General features: G+C 34.7%; 1 protein-coding gene across 2 annotated transcripts; it reads left to right on the forward strand.

Annotated features, from left to right (window-relative positions):
* The first annotated feature begins 2065 nt into the window (after window positions 1-2065).
* LOC128233903 (uncharacterized) lies at window positions 2066-17809 on the forward strand. Of its 2 annotated transcripts, none has more exons than XM_052947774.1 (4): window positions 2066-2161; window positions 11625-11748; window positions 12753-12960; window positions 14768-17809. In XM_052947774.1, the coding sequence occupies exons 2-4, from the start codon at window positions 11629-11631 to the stop codon at window positions 14821-14823; spliced, it is 384 nt and encodes a 127-aa protein (XP_052803734.1). In that variant the 5' UTR covers window positions 2066-2161; window positions 11625-11628; the 3' UTR covers window positions 14824-17809. The 2 variants fall into 2 exon arrangements, with proteins under 2 accessions (XP_052803734.1, XP_052803736.1); XM_052947776.1 differs by lacking the exon at window positions 2066-2161 and adding an exon at window positions 8010-8392.
* The last annotated feature ends 5377 nt before the right edge of the window (window positions 17810-23186 follow it).

The following is a 23186-nucleotide window of genomic DNA, read 5'->3' on the forward strand; positions in this document are numbered from 1 at the left end:
CGTCTATCGTCGTCTTAATTAGTCTCCGCAGGAAATCGAATTCTAAATATTAATATTGCTTTATTTCATTTTCAAATTAACTTTACTCGTTCGTGCATTTGACGACCTTTCTGGGTTTTTTTTCTGTTTTGTTTTTGTTTACTATAATATCATAAAACCTAGGTTATGTCGCTTTTTTTTCTCTGAAAGCTATGCCTTAATTTTCATAAAGGGAAGAAATTAAAACAATCTTTATAACTCGACATTTAAAACACTGTAAGAGTCATTCAATGCAACGAAAAAGAAACAGCGAATCATTGAGTGAACAATAATATGCGTCAGTAAATTTTTTGAAGGAATTGTGATTAAGGGATCCTCAATGAACAATAAATTAAAAGTTTTGCAAGTCGAATATAAAATATTCAACACACAAAATAATAACAACTTTTACTTTTAAGTGAATATACTGAGGCATTTTTACAAATGTAATGTTTTTTACACATTTTTATCACCCATTAGCTCTACAACGGAAGACGAGTATGGAGCATTTACAAGGGCTAGGAAAATGGTACGGTTCCAATGATAGTCTGCCTTGTCTAAGATAATTTGCACACCACAGAGTTAACACTATTGGCCAAAACCGTTATCCTATATGAGCACATATTTCTTTTATATATTTTGAATGACGGACGAATACTTTTTCAATGAATAACGTAAACTTCAAGAACATCACTTTAACTATGGTGTATCGATGTTGCATAAGTTGACGTGTGTGGATCACTTTATCGGTGGTAAATGTGCCTGTGTTCAAACTGAAAGTAACATTGTTTTTCTTATCAAAATGATTGTATTTTTGAAAGTTTGGTTCGTCAATTTTCCAGCATATGACTTTAAGATTAAAACAAATATTATATTAAGGAAAAAAGTAATATAGAGAAAAAAACAGGAACTCCAAATTCAGATAGTAAACAAACTTTTCATTCACAATATCATCAAAATCAAGCCATGTTCTTTTGTACCATATACCGTTTCACGAATTATCAAGCATAGAAGCATTGCCCAGAACCTTGATTAAAATCTTACAATTTTAAAGACCATTCTACCTCTGTATATCGATGTACTCTATCTTTTGACAAGATGTTAATGTGCAAGGTGCACGCTGCAATGTTTATCGGTCATTTTGGGCATAACATACTTTTACACAAACTACCAAAATTCACGCCAAAATGTGACGACCATACGGAATGGCTGTAATTTTGTAAGATAGGATCCAATAGTAACACTTTTCAATGTCATTTGGACACACTGTTCAACTTAACAAACACTCAACGAGACACGTGCAAAACAACAATCATAGGTTATGTGAATATTAAAATATTGATTATGATAAATGTTAGGGTGATCTTCAAGAACAGTGAAATAAAATAGGTTTTGTTTTATTTTACGCGTATGTTGGGCCTTGCACCTTGTGTTTTAAACTAGAATACATTTCAATGTTTGGCTGACTTGCTTATCTCGGAAGTCCTCAATATATTGCTGTCCTCAACCCTATAATATACCTTTGCAATGAACTGTCCAAAGGGACACAATGGCGATATAAATGAAAGTTGTTGCGGGGCCACATGCCCGTAAAAATAATTAAATTGGAGGACACACTATTGACAAATGAAATGTTCATCAACAATTGGAAGCGAGATTATGCTCATAAACTCAAAGATGGTGCTACAAACAAGACCCACAATAGCTGAACCTAAATGCGCAGACTACATTCGTCATATTGAACTAAATCAACCCTGGTACGATACACAAACTATTCATCATAGAGTTTAATTCAGTCATTAATCATATTCATAAATTCGTTAACAATACCAACATCCCATCCCACGTGTAACTCGTGTTTTCAGCCTAAGCCCACTGGCATTTACAGCGAAACAGAGGGAGGGAAATGGAATTCGCGCGGTTTACTAATTGGCGGGCAACTCATGACCTACGTAGCACCCGAGTGAACTCGGTCAGACAGAGCTTGGCGAATGACGACATCCCAGAGTGGAGAATAAATGAGCCACCGTTGGCTGGTCCACCGTCATAATATTGCTGGATCTCAAGAAGCGACTATCGGAGATAACTGGCAGAACGGAACGACTCACCATTACAGGTGACAACATAGTGACAGCAATAGCAGGTCAGTCTCAGACACTTGGCTATTTTTTTATATTTATTTATTTATTTATTTATTTATTTATTTATTTATTTATTTATTTATTTATTTATTTTTTATTTATTTATTTATTTATTTATTTATTTATTTATTTATTTATTTATTTATTTATTTATTCATTTATTTATTTATTTATTTATTTATTTATTTTAAATGTAATAATTTAAATAAATATATGTATATAGGACTACATACTGATTTCCTAAGCTTATATGTATATCTATTCAGATTGTTTTTATGTATTATTTTAGTGGCATAACTTTTGGAAATATATTTAATTATATGTTGGAGTTCAGCTTGGTAAATAAGAAAATACGCGTTAAACAAATATACTAACAGGCAATGCTTTATTTGGCCAATTATTGGCTTCCAAACTAAATAGTAGCAAAAAAGGCAAACAAGACCATATACCACTGGCTCAAAAAATCGCATGTAATTCACTCTCTCGAGCTCAAATCATTTTTCCACATTCCACGGCATGACAATATTCGAAATTACTATGCTGGCGAACATTGTTGGCTTGCTCAATATTCTAAAGATAATATCTTAGAACACAAAATGCACATGGGTAATAAACTCAATTATGATAGATTGGACCCAAGTACAATTTTGCTCTAGAACTATTTTTCCCTGTAAAATATTGACAAAACATTTATACAAAACTAATTTATAAAAAGACACTTTGAATCTTGCTATGCGTATCCGTGGTAAAATGAGATGGCACTAAGGTTTTGTGATATTGTCGTATATTATCGTTTCAATAAGATATCTACGTCGTAAAACTGACGCTGTACTTAGTGCTCAGGTACCCCGTAAAGTTACGGGCAGAATCTATGCGATACATTTCCTTTCGATATTTTTTACTCAATCTTTAGTGAAACGGGGTCCAGGCATGTATACTAGATGTAGAATTGTAACAAAATAGCCTGAATAAATAACACATATATAAATTTCAAGATTTCGTTCTGAATTTCTGTTTCAATTCTCAGAGTTTTGGATAAAAATTGCAGGGAACATATTTTGTATACATGACATACATTAGTATTAGCTCAAACGCTATTATTGCTCGCCACTTATAATGTATAGAGCATACAAAATACTACGCCAACATACAAAACCATTCTTTAAGTAGTACCGAAGCTTGTTCAGTGTTGCTTTCTTTCACTTAGGAATGGTCTTTATATAAGCTTTGTCAGTGTTGTTTTCTCACCCAGGAAATGGCTTAAAGCTTGGTCAATGTATTCGAGGAATAAAGTATTGCACATATATTTTTACATATGTTTGTTGTTGTTGTTTTGATTATATGTTTGGAAACAGAACATTATGAATATTGAAAGTGTAATTATACCGGCATGCCAAATGAGGCGAAATAACTCATATTTTAAACTGAGCCTATAATAGCAATAATACCAACGTAAAAGTATTTGTTTTGACTTTTTATTAATGGATGATATATACTTGTTCTTTCATTAAAGACTTGAATAACTAGTTTTAAAGAAAAGCAACATTTCTTACCGCCATATATGAAGACCTTCGGACACATAAATTCCGCTTTGTGCATCGTAATTTGAAAACATGTTCCGTTTGCTTATCTATCAAACGGAGAATAGAGTAATCTGCAAACCCGTTGTGAGAAATGTTTAACTCGTATATTAATTTTAAGAAATAGAATTCGCAAAACTTACACGTAAAATGTATTTACCTGTTTACGAATTAGCGACTTGATAGAGATTAATTTTAAAACACCTGCAATGTAATATTAATGATAAGTGTTCTAACTTTTTACTCCTCAACCAGTTGTCATACAAAGCAGTCCAATGTTAGAACAGCTTCAACATCGCTAAACAGACAAGTTACACTAGGTTATTAGAAACATTTTAGTATAAATTGTATCTATATCATTATTCATCTTCTGTCCTTACAATGAGTTGCAAATAGTTTTGCCATGTTTAACGGCAAAAAACACATATTCCCGCTTTGTCGCAGTTTGTTTAGTTGGATTTTTGTCGTTTTAACGTTTTGTCAATGTATTGTGGTTGCCAGAACGTTCGAATCGTAACTAGCCACTATATAGACACCGAAAAAAACATTTGAAAATAACTGTTAACAATCTATTGAAGTCATCGTCCTTTCGTTATTTCATACGCAAAAACGATATTTATCTCTAAGGCTCTTACAGATACGATTGATATCATGTTCCGACTAGATATTTGCTTGCGGTTCAGGATGACGGATGTTAAAACAAGAACGTTATGAATTTTTTTGCTCGTCTTTCCGTTGTCTTTAGGGGCAAATTTAACGGATAATGTTCTGTTTTCCGCAACAAAACAAAACAAAAACGACAACGACAAATGCCGAATGTCCGCAAAAACACACACACCAAGACAACATCCAAACACAGACACACAAAACTGTCAATATATTTGACCTCTCCGTTAATTACATGACGGGTTAACTGAGATTTATTGTGTGCGTCGTCTTTTGTGCATCCTTTTTTAAGTTGTGTGCCCCTTATAAAGATCATATCCTTGGTTTGTCCTAGTAGTCAGCAATATTATTAATTGCTTGCAATCTTGTTCTCCAGTGAGAAATAAACATCGCGCCTGTAATGCTCTCCGAGATCCTTTTTAAGTACGAAACCGACTTTTGTGAACGCAAATACCCTTTCTTATTTCGTTTGCACTCTTACAAAACCATTTGTCTCCCAAATTTAACCCGAGAAATTTAGTACAAGAATATGTAAATAGTTCAAGGAAAACACAAGCTGTTCCCAGCCGTTCTAGTAAACTGCGTAAAAGGATGAGGCCATATGTTAAGCGTCATCTGGCTGGTAGGTTGTGGGTCTTCCATACCAAAAAAGATATACAATTCCGGATTGCTTTTTGGAGTGCCTGGTGTATATGTTTAAAATTGATATAAGGATATTGAGCCTTTTTCTTGGCATGATGATGTCTGGGGTTTGGCCTGCGTGGTAGGTAGATAGGTTATGGAATTGGAGCCTGGCGCTAAACACAAGATCAATCTATTACTGCCTCCGGTACGCTCCAACCATGAATGAAATTCTTGAAATTCATACGTAGGTTATCAATGAATTAATCTCGTAAGTTCTCAGCATTCAAACTGAACCTCAAATGTTAGTTCAAACTGTTAACTCGGTTAACTTCTTTGCTAAATAATTTAAGGATACAAACAAGAATATTTCACCGAAGTTTTTTTATTAATAGTTTATCCTTTGCGAATATCGTTTTGTGTGAAATTTTATCAACTATTATACAGGTGATTCTAATGTTGACAAATAACATAAACGACATAAGCTTTGCCTCACCGTATATTTTGCTTGAAAAAATGGCAATAAATAAATATCAGGATTTCTTATTAATGCGCTAAGGTCATCCATGTCAAGAAGAATTAAGTGAGATATATGTCGTTAATATAAGCACGTTATGTCAGAAAAATGAATGAAATTCTTGAAACTTCATGTCCTGGAATGTAAATTGCGAGTGAAAACAGGTAGAGGATTCCGGTTGTGCTTTCTTGCATATGGACTAAGTAAGCCCTCAACTGAATTGCGTTTTCATTGGCGTTATAAGACTTTAACATAAGCATATGATTTGTGTGCAGATAAAAATTAATAAGCCTTTTTAAATGTTTTTAATTAATAGCTACTTGGACACAAAATTCCCAGTTAAAAAGTGCCAAAATATCGCTAATATTTGTTGTTGTTGTTGTTGTTGTTGTTGTTGTTGTTGTTTTCATTCAACCTACTTATAAATGATGTTTTTATGTTTGTTTTAGTAACTTGTTTGCGACGTCTTCGTTCCCATGTGATCTTAAACACTTCGTTGATATCTGTTGGGACAAGTGTATGGAATTGTTTTTAATCCTCAGTGAACACTTATCTCGGTGACTTTTCAATAGCGTTAGCCCAAATGTACAAGTAACCTGTCAATGTTATAGTGTATGTATTCATAACAAGGGGCCGTATTCAATAAGCGACTTAGATTAAACTTAAATTTAAAATTAGATACCAAATGTTTTGATTGACCTGTATACAGTGTGTGTATACCACGTGATAAAGTACGTCATATATGCTACGTCGGAAGGCTAAAATGAAGACCTAAATCAAAGATAACTTTTCATTTACAACACCATTTTAAATGAAACAAAGGGCATTCTATGCCGCTGAAAGAGCCCCGCATTTGTTTTATTTCCGAAATTTAATGGGGTGGTTAGTTTCATCAAACACTTCGACAAACCTGTTTCCAAAACAATGTTTTGAAAACTTGTGCTCCGTCAGACGGCCGTATTGTGAAAGGGTTTGTCGAAGTGTTTTCAGAAACTAAACTCGCAATCAAATTCTAGTAAAACACCGAAGGTGGGGCTCCGTAAGCGGCATAGACTGCGCTAATGTTTCATTTAAAATGGTGAATAAATAGTAAAGTTATCTTTGTTTAAAATCTTTTTTCAAATAAAAATATTGCCTTCCGACATAGCATTTATGACGCAATTTATCACGTGGTATACACACTGTGTATATTTAGCTGACCAATAAGCTGAATGGAATCACTGAGGCATGTCTAATGATAAGGATACTATCAAAATTGAATACTGGCCCAGGTCATCATCTTATATGAACTGTACTATTCAAAACGAATAGTACATTAAAAAGAATATGAATTAAGTTCAGGTCTGGTATTTGCAAAGCATCGTAAGTAATTTCCTAACATTTTTAGTCACTTTTAAAATTTAAGTATGTCATTGTCTTATGATAATTGTTTTTATAAAAACTAAATAATTTCCGAAATACATTATTTTCATTCACCTTCTTATTCAAAAAACACATTCTTTTTAAAATGTTAAAAAAACACTTATGCATTTCATTTGACTATGAACATTTTAAGAATTCCACTTAAGTTAGATAGAATTTTTTATTATAAGTTTTTAAATACGGCCCCTGGCTTCAGAATAAAAGTTTAAATAAAACTTCTTTATTTGGAAAATATCAACAACAAAACATTTTATTGAATAGTATTCTACTTGACAGAAAAAACTTGAACTTTTGAACTTTGATAAAAACATTTCGAAAAAAACAACAGGAAGTCAATTTAAAGGTGATGGAAATATTGGAGATAAAAACGACAAATCATAGCAAAAAATGTTATAAATAGGAACTTGCGAAAATTGTTGATAAATATGAGATGTTTGTAAACAAAATATTGTTTGGTAAATGATGAGTCAGTAGGATGTTGAACCCAATGGAAGATATTCTGGCAGCCTACTGGACATGTTTTATTTGATTGGATCTGATAAAGCAGCATTTTTCTGTCAAGGTAAATTACTGGAGATATGAAACTGACCATCAATTTACCCCCATCGGCTTCCAGGATCTATATTTGTCTCATTGTAGATTAGAACTGATTTTCTCTATTAAAACTCGAAAATTTATATGCTGCAAGTATGCAAAGAATGTTTGTTCCAATCGGTATTTTTCCAGAACACTATATTACAGGGACGAACATTTAGACGTTAAACGTTACTGCGCCAATTTTTCCACTCGAAGGTGTCCTGATATTCTAATTAATCATGCCAAAAAATAACTGAAAATAAAATAGAAATACTTGAAACCTCTATTTAGTTCCTATAATGAGTCACAACATTCTATACGAATTAAATAGCAGAACAATTTAGAAAACTACATCTAGTGTTCATGAATGCTTTTATGTTGAAATCGGAGGTTGGTGTGGTTCTTGCTTATATAAACTGAGTAAAATGATTATGCAATAGAAATAAAATACACGAAGTTTGTCTAAAATTATTGTTTAGTGTTTTCCTCATTTATGCGAGCTTTATAATTCGACATTGTTAATTACGTTATATTACTTGGAACATATATAAGTGATATGTGCGTCATCCTTACCATAACCCTGATTGTGATTGCCATTCGGGACCAAACAGGTGAATTCGTGTTGAAAACATTTCATGGTCAATGTAATCTCCGCAACAAACCAAATTACTAGCGAAGCTTTTATTAAGATATAGTCATGGATAAGAAAAAGTCGTGCTGAGAGAAAACGCCACTATCGCAGAACATGATAACCGTTTTGCGAAATCGAAAGGAGCAATGTCGAATGTGAACATACTAAGCTACGACTTTCAAAGCATCGCATAGGGTCTAACGGCTTCCTTATACAGTAGGTAAGGGAGTTCTCAATAATTTCACTTTTTAATGTTTGTCGAAACATGTGTGCCTAAGTAGAAAAACTGATTTGTTTTTAGATTTGATCTAAGATAAAATTATTTTAAAGCAAATTCAAATGTTGCGCCAGGTGAACCAATATCACACAATTTTATCAAAGCACACATTTAATTCAAACAACAACAACAACAAAAAGTAAAATAAAAATGGCATGCATTTCAAACCAGTTGATTTATAGATTTTTAAAAGCGTTTGACTGGGTGTTTGATTTTCGGTTCAATTAAGATTCAGATGTATGGCGATTGATTTTTTTTGTTCGTTCGGTGTTCTTTGAAATATTTTGCATTGAATTGATCGAATGTGAAATGTGAGGCTAAAAATTCCCTCTGCGGTACGCGGTATTCACAACCGGGTATTTTTAAGGAGTGCTCAAAAAGGTGATTATATGACATTTGGCATTATTCAGTACGCAGACATGCAAATTAATTCATTTCATTTGTTACGCAGAATTCGGGTAGAAAATGAAGGAATTAATATTCGGTTCGGAAGAGGGAAGATGGTTGCAAATGATTGTTAAATTGACCGCTGTGCATCTGTTTCTTATCATAACAAACCTTCCACTTCCGTCTATATCAAAATAAGTGTACAACGGTTGGCAAGATGCCTTGGAATGTTGTCCAACAGTTAATACGTAGTAGTGTCTGCCTGGGGCGTCTGGTAGTGAATAACACGTGAACACACTGGTGCCAAGTTCAACACCAGCAACTGTGACTGACCTCTTGTGCCAGAATGTTAATTTAAGTTTAATGAGATTCCGCTCCGTTATGATTGTTTGGTGACCTTCAGTGGCATTGATAAACTAATAGCGAAATAGGTGAGAAGCAGTTATAAATAAAGGAAATACTGAGAAGGGATGGGGTAGGGGGTATACAATAGTTGGTATAAATTTGAACTAAGATTGATTTAGTGTTTTGGATTGCGTATTAAAAAATACCAACCATTGCAGTGAATGCAGTCATTGATATATGACCAATGGAAAATACCCCGGAACTGTGACTCGAACAAAGTCCCTTTTCTAGTGCAAATTAGGTGCAATACAATAGCCTCTATAGATCCTATAATTATTTATCTAAAACATTACGACTAATCATTTAAGTTTTTTTTTATATCAGTTTAGGTTAGTGATGCAACGATTATCGAGTATAATCGATAAATCGTCGCTGACAATGCTATGTCGGCGACAATCGATAGTGGTTATCCAAAATCGATGTCGCTCATGTAACTTCCGGTAACTACACATTTTTGTTATTCTTTAAATATAGAATAAATGTCAATTCTCGTTTATTTCATTTTAACAAGGGAGGTCACAAATGCGTTCAATGTTTATACTTTTGCTTAAAAACTCTCCTAAAATTATAAAATGTTTTTAACTGTTTATATATTTTTTAAAGACTAAATACTCTAGCTCTGTAGTGGTGTAGTGGGTTTGGTCTTACCTGCAAATACCGGGGATCACGACTCGATGCATTCTGTTTTTGAAACCTTTTTTTTTGTTGATAGTTATTAACAAATTTATTTTTTTTGTGAAAGTTTTATGAAGTTGAGATAATTAAATTGAATCTTAAATATTACAGGCTATTGAATGTTAAGCTGGTTAACATATGTTAAAATTTTCTTTTACGTGGATAAAATGCTAAGTTAACTTACTTGATGAGGTGTTCATCATTTTGCAATTGATGTGCAATTATTAGTATGTATTTTATTGTTTTTATGTTGTTTTTTTGTTAAGTCATTGAAGACTGAAAAAGGTTATGGAAATTTACTTACTGTTGCAAAAAGCATAACTATTGCATCAAACATTCTGATCCCAGGTTAAACTATTTAAATGATCATGATGATACTATGTATAAAGAATGTATTCCTAAATGAAATGATATTATGGCCTTTCGATTATTGTCCGATAGTAAATCGAAATGCTTGGCTCGATTCGATTCGATTATCGATAGCAAATGGAATCCGATTTTAAAACACTAGTTTAGGTTATTCCTTAAATGAAAGGGTTTGAAGAACATTTGCAGCATGGGTTTTGAAACAGACACGGTTTTGAGTACAACAAGTGCATGACGTCATGGCGACAAGCGTTAGCTAATTTACCGTCATTTTCAATTTAAAGATAATTAGGTGATATTACTCTTTTCCTTGTTTTAAGTTATCTGTTTATTAACCTGGTGTCAATTTTGACATACAAGAAAGGAAGATGGTTAAATCTTCAGTTATAATAAATGTGTATTATTTATCGCCACGTAGAAATTGCCTGCACGGCGGGAAAACAGCGGACAAATTGCAGGTTAACTATCGAACTACGATTTACGCAACAGATATATAATGGCTGTCTTGATAATTCGCCGATCATATTGATGCGTGGGAGGTTTTCGTCAATTTATATGTCTTATCTATACATTTTATAATGGATCTCAATTCAACGCCTTTGCAAATATATCGGGTAACAAAATATTTATGGAACATCTATAAGAACATATTAGATATCGCAATCAGCATCATATGCAGAAATCTGACATCTCTCAAGGGAAATTCCAACAAGATACGGTTTATGTATATGACGTCTACTTCGATTATTTCTATGATTTACTTCCATAGAACTATTTATCGCATGATTTAGGCTTTTTTTCAGAAATCTTGAGTGAGCCAATTGAAATATAGATTAGAAGCAACGACAAATATTCAAATGCGTTCAAAGATGGCGCAAATGGTTGAACACGTCAACATGCAGCTAACACATATTGGAAGCCAGAAAATATCAATGTTAGCAATAGGCAGTTCTTGTATCGGATGATTTGTAGAAACTGAAATCATCGACACTAAATTTATCAATAACAGTTCTCAACTTCAGTCATTGATAAATGTCAGGGCAAATGTGAGGTTGAGCGCAGGAAAACCAAGCGGCGGTAATTCCAAAATTTACATTAAAAACATATGATTTGTGTACAGATAAAAAGCATCAGTTAAAACAACAACAACAACAACATATGAATAAATAGCTACATGGCCAACAACTTCTCTAGTTTAAAAAAGCGATAAAATTCTCTAATATTTTTCATCTGTTTTAAATGACACCAAACTATGACACCATATATATACTTTAAACAGGAGCCGGTTTTATTTTAGGCCACTGGAGTTATAGTTAACACGGTAACATTTTTTTTATTTTAGCAAAATGAAGATAATGGACAGAGCAAAGCAATCATCAACGACGGCAGTACTAACGGCGGTGATGCTAGTGATATTAATAAACGTCTCCGTGACATATTCGACACCTCTGCGGCGCAGATCGGTGGTAAGAAAAACGCCTGATATCACTGCCTTTCCTATTATATTTTTTATTTATCTTCCTTTATATAACAAAACGATTTACATGTGTAATATAAAAAATTGTACTAACCAAAATCCAACGTTGTTTTTGATTATTCACGTTGTGAATCTAATACAATTACATACGTAACTATGTAAGTAAAACAGGTGATGAATATTAAAAAGTTATCTGTTACAGTGTGTGTATACCACGTGATAAATTGCGTCATAAATGCTACATCGGAAGGCAATATTTTGATGTGAAAAAAGACTTTAAACAAAGATAACTTAACTATTTCTTCACAATTTTAAATGAAACATAGCGCAGTCTATGCCGCTAACAGAGCTCCTCCTTCGGTCTTTTACCAGAGTTTGATTGAGAGTTTAGAATCTTTAAACACTTCGACAAACCTTTTCGCAATACGGCCGTCTGACGGAGCACAGTCAAAACATGATTTCGGAAACAAGTTTGTCGAAGTGTTTGATGAAACTAATGACTTTATCAAATTTCGGTAATAATACAAATGCAGGGCTCTTTAAGAGGCATAGACTGCCCTTTGTTTTATTTAAAATGGTGTTGTACAAGAAAAGTTATCTTTGATTTAAGTCTTCATTTTAAGCAAAATGTTGCCTTCCGACATATATGACGTAATTCATCACGTGGTATACACACACTGACTTACATCTCCAAAAAAGGATAGGGAAGGCAGGCATAACTTTTTTATATTTTTAAATTGAGAACCGGGATTCTGTACCAAACAGACCTATAGGTATATCCTTATTGTAGAATTTTGTATGGACACATTTTAACATGTTACTTTTTGGGGAAATTACGGAAAAAAAACACACTACGGCAAAAAAAAGGTGTAGTCTTGGGAGGAAAAAATTAGGGTCGATCGGGTTGGTGGTAACAAACAACACATTTACGCCTTAAATATGTGAGCTGTATTGAGTGTTCTACAAACGTAAATATTGTTTTCTTTCCCCTAGGGCGATCAAATGAGCATGTCAGACGCGATGTTACGAGACTTTATGATGTTCACAGCCGACTTCGACAATGACGGCAAACTGTCAGAATCCGAGATCACGTGGTTTTACAGAAACGTTGCACGATACGATGACTATGTAGCAGAACTGTACGGAAGCGGTTTCATTGAAATCGCTGACTATGATAACGACGGGTTACTTAACCCAGAAGGTAATTTATGTTCATTAGCGGTAAAAAACAACCAATCATACATCGAAATACGATTGATTAAACACCTATTAATTCATATTAAAATCAATAATTTTCCGACGCGGAAGCAAAAACTATTCCTGTTGCTTCCTGTAAAAAGGTTGCTTTGCAAAGCTGACGCTGCTAAGAATTTCGCGCCACTCGATCTAATACTTTGGGTTTATACAGGGTTTTCAACGAAAACCGTTTTATTGAAATAAGGATCTCATTTTGGCGTCAAACATTGGTTTCAGCCCAATAACTTAAGTAAGCAATGATGGATAGTTATGAAATTGCTGTGTATGTAGCTTATGTGAAGAGCTAGCTTGGGATTTGAGGGGCGGAGTCAAGGTCAAGGTAACTATATATATAAAGATCCGACCAATAGCATTAGTAAGGATTGATGGGTAATGATTAAACTTGGTCTGTATGTAGTTTATGTGAAAAGCTAGAATTTGATTGATTTTGAAGAAAATTGGGTCAAGGTCAATGTCATTGTCACTAAAAATAGAAAAAATGGTTCCTTCCAAGTAACTTTAATTCAGAATGATGGATGAAACTCGATGTGAAAGTTTTGGGTTGCTTTTGTGGGTGATGTGGTCAAGGTGTTTGTAACTGAAATAGAAAATTATTTTAAGTCCAATAACTTTTGTTAGAGATATGGAAAATGATGAATCTTAGTGTAAATATATAACTTTTGTGTTTAACCATCGTCATATGCAATCGTAGTTAAAAGATATTCACAAGAAACTTATGTATGAATGATGCAGCGTAATTAAACGCACTAGACACTTAACTTACTAGAGTTATTTCAAAAAGAAAAGAAAAGAGAAATGCTAATGCTTTTTTTCTTATTCGTAAAATGAAAAAATGGCTATTATTATTGAAAATCCTGGTTTTGTCTCGTTGCGGCGCTTCTAGTAATCGACATTTAATTAGTTTCAATATTGTCCTGCAGTTTGATACATTGGATATAATTAGGTGAATATTCCAGCTAATATATCATTGGAAAAGAGCATTAAATCAGATTCTAACCCATGAGTTCTTCATGCTGGTGTAGAAATGCAGGTTAAAACATATGCTTCCCTTTTAATCATGTTAATAGTGTCTTCCTGGATTTGATGTATTGGTTAATCCAACAATTATCCTGTACATTCAAGTCAACAGTGTTTGCAAAAAAGCAGCCTCATTTAGAGACATTGAGCTACTGATCTAAATTGCGCGAAGAATGTATGTCATCAAACGAAATATCCAATTTCATAATCAAAGAATACCAATGTGTAGAAAAGAAGCATACGTTAATCTTAGAGAGATGATGCAGTGGGGGAGATCTCTCATATTTAGTGGGTGGAACACTGCATATACTATTTGAAAATTACTTTAATTATAGCACATTACAGTGACTCAAAAACAATTGGTTTATCTGTTAATGTTGGGGTACTGCCTGTGTAAAATATGTGGTTCTCCTACAAATCTTTTTAATAATAACGTTGATCAAAGGTCAAGGTTGTGTTGATTTTAAGCTGAAAATCCGTTTTCAAGCAATATCTGAAAAACGCTGAAGCACAGGGACCTAAAACTTGGTGGACAGGTTGGTTAATACCAGTTCATGAACCCTATTGATTTTGAGGGCAGTGGGTCAAAGGTCAAGTCAGCACAACAATATATCATCGGAAATGAAAATGCGCTCTTAGCAAATAAACCACGAATATTTGTCAATGATTGCATCTTTATTTAATTATATAATGTTCTATATATTTTGTTTAATGATTTCTTGTTTCCTTTTCAGAATTGTTGAGAATGCTGCTTGCTTTAGATGCCCATCATTGGACGAACAAGCGGTGAAGAGGTTTGACATCTAATAGAGAACGACATGATAAAACAGTTCATCACGACATATTGGCTTTAATAGGTCATTTTCATTGTTTTGGAAACATTGCCATTTGTCCTTAAAAAGAAAATGCATAGAAAGGTCTGAATTTCATTAAGTCTTCCTTGTCATGCAAGGATATCAACTATGTCATAGAATTATAACTTTAAAATTACATATACTGAAATGGAATATATTTATTTTGCTCAAGTGATATTTTTGCTGGTAGTTGCATTGTTTGTGAGCCTTTAGATACTTAATATAGTTATCATTTAATAGAGCATTTAGACATCCCTGAACACCTGTTAAGATCCACTTAAAGGTTTCCGACCCACAAATACGTGATTTTTGGATGTCAGGTGACCGGGTATTAATTTAGTTGTCTTTGAAAAAGTTATATGTCCAGAAAAAGAAACGCCAAAAATTAGAAACAAGCATGCTTCTTTGGCCTTGAAAATTTCCAAAATAGGTTATATATCGTCCGATTTAAGTAGAACAAAAGGCAAAAGTACAAACTACAGTAACTGTATGTATTTAAGATATAAGTTTGCAGCAAGCCATACCCTTTCAAATGATAAGAAAATTACATGGGGTCACCAGACGTCACATTTTAAGATATTGGTTAACAGTATCATAGAACTTACTTATACGTGGATCGGACTCCTTAATCGTTTCAAAGTGATGAAACGATTTTATTTATATTGATGAAAATATTTGTTAAGACAAACTTCTGACGAAGAATCGACGAAAAATCATTTCCCTGATATTGATTTTGATGTGTGATTTATTTAGGAGGCGAATAATTTATTGTTACAATACATTCCTTTAACTTTTATTTTGGTGTATATTTTATGGTGATATAATTGCTGACTATATTCTCTGTTAGTGACAAGAAAATGACGATAACGATTCCCAATTAAGGGTAATCAGGAAATGTTATTACATTTACCACAAGAAGCTTAAAGGCACAGTTTAAGTTATGTCTGTCAGCTTAATCCCCAGCGGACTAACCCCTGTTTTGTGACACTGTCTCAATAGCAGGGTGCCATATTTCCTGCGTAATGTTTATTGGCTAATTGCCATCTAGGACTGTGTTCAATGAAAATGGGCGACCCCGGTTATGCGTTGACTCTTCAATATGCATTGGTCTGATACCAGAGAGCAATATAGATTAGGACCAATAACTAACCGTGTGTAATGCCAGATTTGAAGGGGGTGGGGTCACATATACAAACGTTAAACTATGCCTTTAACTAACTAATGTAGACTACTGATGATGAAAGCCTTAAACTGTTTGTCTTTTGGTGGTCCTTTCATCATAGAATTCTTGAATCAGGACGCTTTATCATCTTTGCTACTTGTAGACAATTGATAACGATTCCCAGGTGAGGAGAAACTTCAAACTGTCTGTTGGTGTTCCTTTCATGAGTGATGCCCTGAAACAGGACATGTATAACCTTTACTTCTTGTATCTTAACAAGGTAATATAGACTGTTGATAACGATTCCGAAATGCGGATAAACTTGAAACTGTCATTGAGTGTTCCTTTCACGATTTTGTTACCCTTAAACTCTCCGTTTCTTTACGGAAAGCCTCCAATAACAATTTACAAGCAGTGAGCAATGATATGTAAATTATAAATAACAAAAACCAACATTGAACGTAAAACGTACAACACCAATAACAAAAAGACAGCATTTAGCACTACTATGCACACTATCAATAACAACTGAACAGCATTGATCATTCATACGTGCATAACCAACAACAAGGAGCCATGGTATGAATGCTTATATTATGTCATGTAATTATTATAAATTAGATTTAAGAATTATTACAATATAAAATCGAAAACAAGTGCCATGCATTTAATATAATTTTTGAATAAGATTTGAATACAAATGTCATGCAATTATTATAATATAGATTTCAAAACCAACAGCCTGCAGTTATCATATAGATTTGAAAACAAATGTCATGAAAGTGTTATAACATAGTTTAAAAACAACTTGCATACAATTGTCATAATAAAGTTTAAAAACAACTGACATGAAATTATCGTAATATATGTATATTTTTTTTTAAAGACTGATGCCAGTATATTTTTGAACAAATATAGCTATTAAAGAATACGGTACAATATAATACCAAGATATATTCTTAAAAAAAAGAATATTTATTAGAAAATGGAAATACTTTATAAGAATTTTGATGAAATGTCCTGATTAAATTGAAGAACAGTACAATAGCATTTGAAAAGTTTTGCTAAAAACGGCAACGTCTTGTTCATTTTAACTAAACTCAATATTAGTTATTTTCATTATATGATATTGTTATTAAGAGCTTTGTCTTATGGATTGTTAAGGGCAAATATAGATTGCATTTTTCTATGTTTCTTCTTAAACGATTTTTAATATTGGAAAACTACAGATTATATGTTGTCTTTTTAACCGTTAGAAACATGTTTTACGAAGAAGCATTATGTTTGTTTCAGGTTTTATGCCCCCCAAAATAGGGTGGGTAGATCGGAAAATCTTTTTTATGTGGCATATTGTTTCTTGAGATTTTCTTGTCACGAAAAACTATATCTTTTATGCTAAAGAACATCTTTACCATTTGTGTTAGCAACATTTGTATTCTTAAAAGCCAAAAACACTTCATTTTTAACTTTTAAAAGAAAAATAATCCCAAGGCAATTAAAAAGGTTTAGGATCGGGGCCAAAAAGGGTCGGTCATGAAACCTGAACACACATTATGTTTTTTACGCCTTCAGATATTATATTACCTATGTGATTAAAGATTAAACTATTTCAGATTTTTCTTTGGAAGAATTCTATCAAACATATTCAAGAAAATATTGTTGGTTTGTTTAAATGTTACTAGCTTTGGTTTGTAAATATGACAAACATGTTTCGCAAACGTTTTAGTTCCATGTGGACTGCATGTCATCAATATCAAAATAAATAATTGAAAATATTATGACTTTTTGTGTACTTCAATACAATTGATATCTACGTGATAGTAAAAAGTAAAAACATATAGTGTAAACTCTTAATGAGTGAGCTAGACCTTATAAATCATTAAATGGCGACACACTATGTTCTAACTGACTCAGAAAAGCATGTGCAGGCAGCGTACCAAATGATGTCGACATGTCTGTTGAGTTGTAAAACTGCAAGTCTCAACGATTAAGCTAGGTACCTTTTGGAAGCCGATAGGCGATTTCATTCGCTGGAAATGTGGGTTATAATCTCATGTAAAAATATCCAAAAAGGCTCCGAGACGGAATGTAGAAATTTTGGGTGAAATAATGATGATGATGATGATGATGATGATGATGATGATGATGATGATGATGATGATGATGATGATGATGATGGTAATGATGACGGCGCGACGACGATGATGATGATGTTGTTGCTGCTGCTGCTGCTGCTGCTGCTGCTGATGATGATGATGATGGTGATTTTATGGATGTAAATGATCATGGCGATGAGTTAGAAATTTAAGAAAACAATGAAAACTACGGGGACAAGACAGGGCGCTTAAAACTTTATCCTTTAGAACTCCTGTTTAAAGACACAAGGGTCAAAGCGAAGCAAACACCATACAAGAGATATAGCGCTAAAAGGCGGGGCGAAAACACGGTTGTTATCCGTCGTATTTCCCCTGGCATTTTATCGCCTCCCGGTAACCTGTATCAAGACAAATGATACCGCCACGTTTTCAGACAAGTTTCCTTGCACTAACTTTCCCTACATTTTGCGTTATATTCATGGATACTCAATCATTTGCGAAGGCCTTCTGGAAGCCGAAAATACGCATTGAGGCGGACCGAAAAAGTCACAAAAATGAGTGTAAATACAGTTTTGCTTTTTTCGTATCGAAATAATAAGAATAAGCCACCATAAAGAGCATTGTCACACGGGGCCCCTGTTTGACGTCCCTCCAGGTAGGCATCTATTTTTGTTAGTGCTGAAGGAAGGGATATGCGACCTTAAATTCACAGTAAAGTATCATACCACTAGACCACGGATCCGTCACAATATCAAATGGTAGCGACTTCATAAGCCAGATTTCTGGTTTCCAGGTAAGACTAATTTGAGTCAATGCCCAACTTATTTGAATTATATGTTAAGCGTCATCTGTCTGATGTTTTGAAATGCATGAATCTGCAATTGTACAGTTTGTCTTCAATAATTCGGAATAAGCTGAGGACCATACAAAGAATCTAATGTATCTCAATTGGTAATGCAGGTATTCGTTACATTTAAGTTAATTTAACACCTACAATTATCTTCCTAGCATTTGAAAACGATTTGCATGGACGAAAATAGCATTGAGTCTATTGACAACCAAACTGTTAAGAGACCGTTGTAAAAGCGAAATATATATACCGTCAAAAACCTAAGAATATGAGATAAAGATATGAATATGTCTCCCTCGAGGAGCAATTATGACGACAATTTCGTCAAAACAAGCTGAGTTTACGTTTTAATGTTCACTACGGGGAGTGGTACCCAATCCCCAACAAGAGAAATTGCAGTCAAAATACGAACCAATACAGCCAGTCATCTGATTCTGCTGGACCGTTCGGATAATGTTTACCAAACTAGAGCTTTGTTGGCCATCAAATTCCGGACTCGATTTCGGTAATTCAGCCCGGTCATATCTCATTCCCTATCTAATAGTGGCCAATAAAAACAGCGTACCTCAAGTCATCAATAGGTATCAAGGAAGGGCCACCTACTTATTTATTGCAAATCAGTCACCTATTGGAATAAGACGGCATAGTTTTTTTACTCATCAATCAATCAATAAAATTGAGGCAAAATTCGCCATACAATACCCTTTTTCTGTGGTTATTTCTCCTACAACATGTTGTTATGAAGTGGAATGTGTCGTTCTGTTTCTATGAGATGGTGCACGCCAGCGATTGCTTCCTTGTTGTGCACCGTAAATTGCCTTCAAAAGTAAGGCAGACTTGTCTTCTCCTACATTTAATGTTAACAACCATTATTTAGTATGTAGAAATATGTAAAGCTCTTGAGAAAGTTAAAAGGGTTAATCGACTTTTTATTAATCTCTCGGAGAAGCGTTTCGATTTTCCACATCCGAGTATTACACGTTTGTCTACACATATGCAGGTTTACATATACGTTATACGCAGGTCAAATATTGATTATATTCCAAAGGTATCAAATTAGGAAATATCTAAAACCTTTATTTAATTCTTTATCAAGTACATTGGCATCATCGGACTGCTAACATAGGGTTGTCTGAAAATGATAATAATATAAGGAAAACTGTATGGACATGCCCAGTAGTCGAACATTAATTATACTATTAAAAACACATGTTTAAGGGCTCCAAAAAGAGGCCCAAGCGACTATGAACTACAGACACAAATATATTAACACATCACATACACAAATATGCCGTTATGGGATTACCGCCTTTGAACGGTCGGTAAAACAAGAATTCACTGGAACCCGAGTCTACTGGAGGCTTAAAGTAATTAGTATCAATACTAAACAAATTAAAACATATAAGCCTCATAAGAGCATGCATCAACTAGACAACAACAATAAAGAATAAAGCAAACAAGAGCTGTCGTAAGACCGCGCGCTCGACTACGCCGCTTTGACTTAGAAGTGAATACATTATTGATGTAGGTACCTGTCAAAAGCAATAAAATAATCAAATTACAGTTAACAATGACCATAACTCTCAGGGGCCCAAAACATAATCTCATGAAAGGTCTCTATAAACTCTTTATATATACCAAGTTTTCTTGCAATATGTATACCCTTACGTAAGTTATTCAATACCAACCATTTTTCTATTAAAAGTAACTTTGACCTTGACCTTGATCCGAGAGGCCTCAAACGTACTCTCATGAAAGGTCTCCATAAACTCTTCCTATATACTTAGTTTGGTCACTATATGTCAAACCTAGCTAAAATTGTTTGATACATAAGGTGACTTTGACGCTGCCCTCCCACCAGCCCGCCCAAACAATGACACAAGTCATTCTTATAACTTGTTTCCCTTTGTGAAAAACTGGTTAAGAATAAAGATTGTGCCTGTCAAAGGAAATAAAAAGAAAATTAAAAAAAGTCAATCAAGGGCCATAATTTGTATTTAGGGTTTAAATGGAGTTATGACTACCAGACATATGGTCTTGATGATACGATCGTGGCTGCCCTGCTTACTACACACGGCGCTGTACACACACTTCGATTGTCAGATTATCTAGACGCTACCAAAATCACAGGTAGTACAACTCATTGAATGTTGCGCAACTGCGGAAGGACCTTACGTGATCCTTTGTGGCAACCTTACTAACAATACTAAGGATGAGGTACGTGCCGCCATCAAGACACTTGCTGCTCGATTGTGAAGAGAAAACTATGGTCTTAAGAGTGAGACAGGACCGTAATGAACCTGTGCGCAGCTTTGGAGCTTTGGAGCTCGTTTATGTGGCCAGGCGGGAATCAGCAAGTTTATTATTAAGTTCAATGTTTGTGATAGTGATTTGATACGATCTCTGTATTGCGTGTCGTACTCAATCGCGGCCTCAGTGACCTAGAAATACGGTTTGACTTGCTTGGTGACAAAAATCAGGATCTGACCGTGGAGGAGGTGTTTCGTTTGAATTTAATCGAGAACATCATATGAAGCTTGTGTGCTGGAGCACAGACAATCCTAAACGTTTACAGAATATCCCATGTCTACTGATCACTATGGGGGGGGGGGGCAAAGTGTTTCACTCCCTGTGTACTGTAAATCTTTGTGCATATCAACTTCTCCACCTCCTGGATTCATCTGAACATACAAGAACCTATCTGGGCAGAATGGATAATGATAAAACATTTTTTACATTAACCCCTTAGTTACTATTCACCCTTCTGATGCAGGACGTGCTAGCGAATTGATCTCCTTAGATTATCAAGTGTATAACAATTTGAGAGACACATGGTTGAGAAAAAAACACCTCAAAACCCCATCCGTTCGCGAACGTCAAGTTACAAGCCTTGCCATCAAATTATGAAGCTCTTGGATTTAAAACCCCTGGTGCAGTGCTAGTTATGGACATAAGGGCTATGACTGGTACGGGTTTTTAAAGTTGCTTAGCTCGAATAAAAGTTCTACATTGCCTCGGCTTGGGTCAGTGCGATTTGATACCATTCCCCATGAAGATATACACAGCCAATAATTAAGGGATTCAGATCCTCGATTCTGTCATTCTTCGCGTCCAAGGTAAAAAGCAAGCAAGGCGCAGTGATAGAGACAAGCCAAACGACTTATGGATTTTACAGACATTTATTTTCTTTAGCAGAGAGGCTTATAATGCCCTTGGCATTATTCCTCACTCGTTCCCTGAAAACGGACTAGCATTGCAAGGCTTTCACGACATATAACTAGTGAACGCATCACCAACTAGACAAGGATAAACATCTGTGTTTATGTCCTGTACGTCAAAGACCGCCTCCTTCATCCAGTAAGCTACCCCTCCCTGCAACAAAAGCTAATAATGAAAGTCATCTTCTTCAATGCATAAAGTACTTGCGTCCCAAAGCATATAACAGATGTGAGCTCCTGGTTTGGACTTAAATCAAGTAGTTTATGCCTTCAGCATGGCCGACAGGATGCAAACCTTCCGACAACTACTGAAACCAGACACACAGTTCAGAAAGGACTTCAGACGTTGTTTGATGCCAGTGAAATAGTGAAATATTCTGCCCATCAGAGCGTTACATCAATGGTCGCCAGAGCAGAATAGTAAATCTTTTGTCCAGGCATTACCCCATCTATAATAAACTTTCAAACAGGATGTGCTCACTGTAATCGCATAGCTCCATCTAACCCAAGTACAAGAACCAAGCCCTTTGATATCTCCAGACTACTCACTCCAGTTAATCTATGCGGACGTCTTTCACTTAAGGGGATCGACTTACTTGGTTGTTGAACAGGATTTAGTGGATTATAATGTCTCATTTTTCTTTCCTCTCCGCCGCTTTCATGTGGCAAACGGCTTTCCTGATGAACTCGCCTCTGATGACGGACCTGCAGCCACCCACAGTTTCCCTACTGACTGTATTGTCCATCATCGACTGCCTTCTGTCGCTTTCCCATGAGGCAACTGTCGGGCTGAGGCTGGAGTCAAGACTATTAAATGGCTTATAGCTGAAAAGACTTCCTACCGGCGACTTTGACACTGATGCTTTTCAACGTGCAATCCTCCAATACAGAAACACTCATAACAGAGACACCAAACTTTACCCAGCAATGTATGTGTTTAGACGTCCAACCAGAGACTTCATTCCTATCCCAC

The sequence above is a fragment of the Mya arenaria genome, chromosome 5 (genome assembly GCF_026914265.1).
Source record: "Mya arenaria isolate MELC-2E11 chromosome 5, ASM2691426v1".
Classification (NCBI taxonomy): Eukaryota; Metazoa; Mollusca; class Bivalvia; order Myida; family Myidae; genus Mya; species Mya arenaria.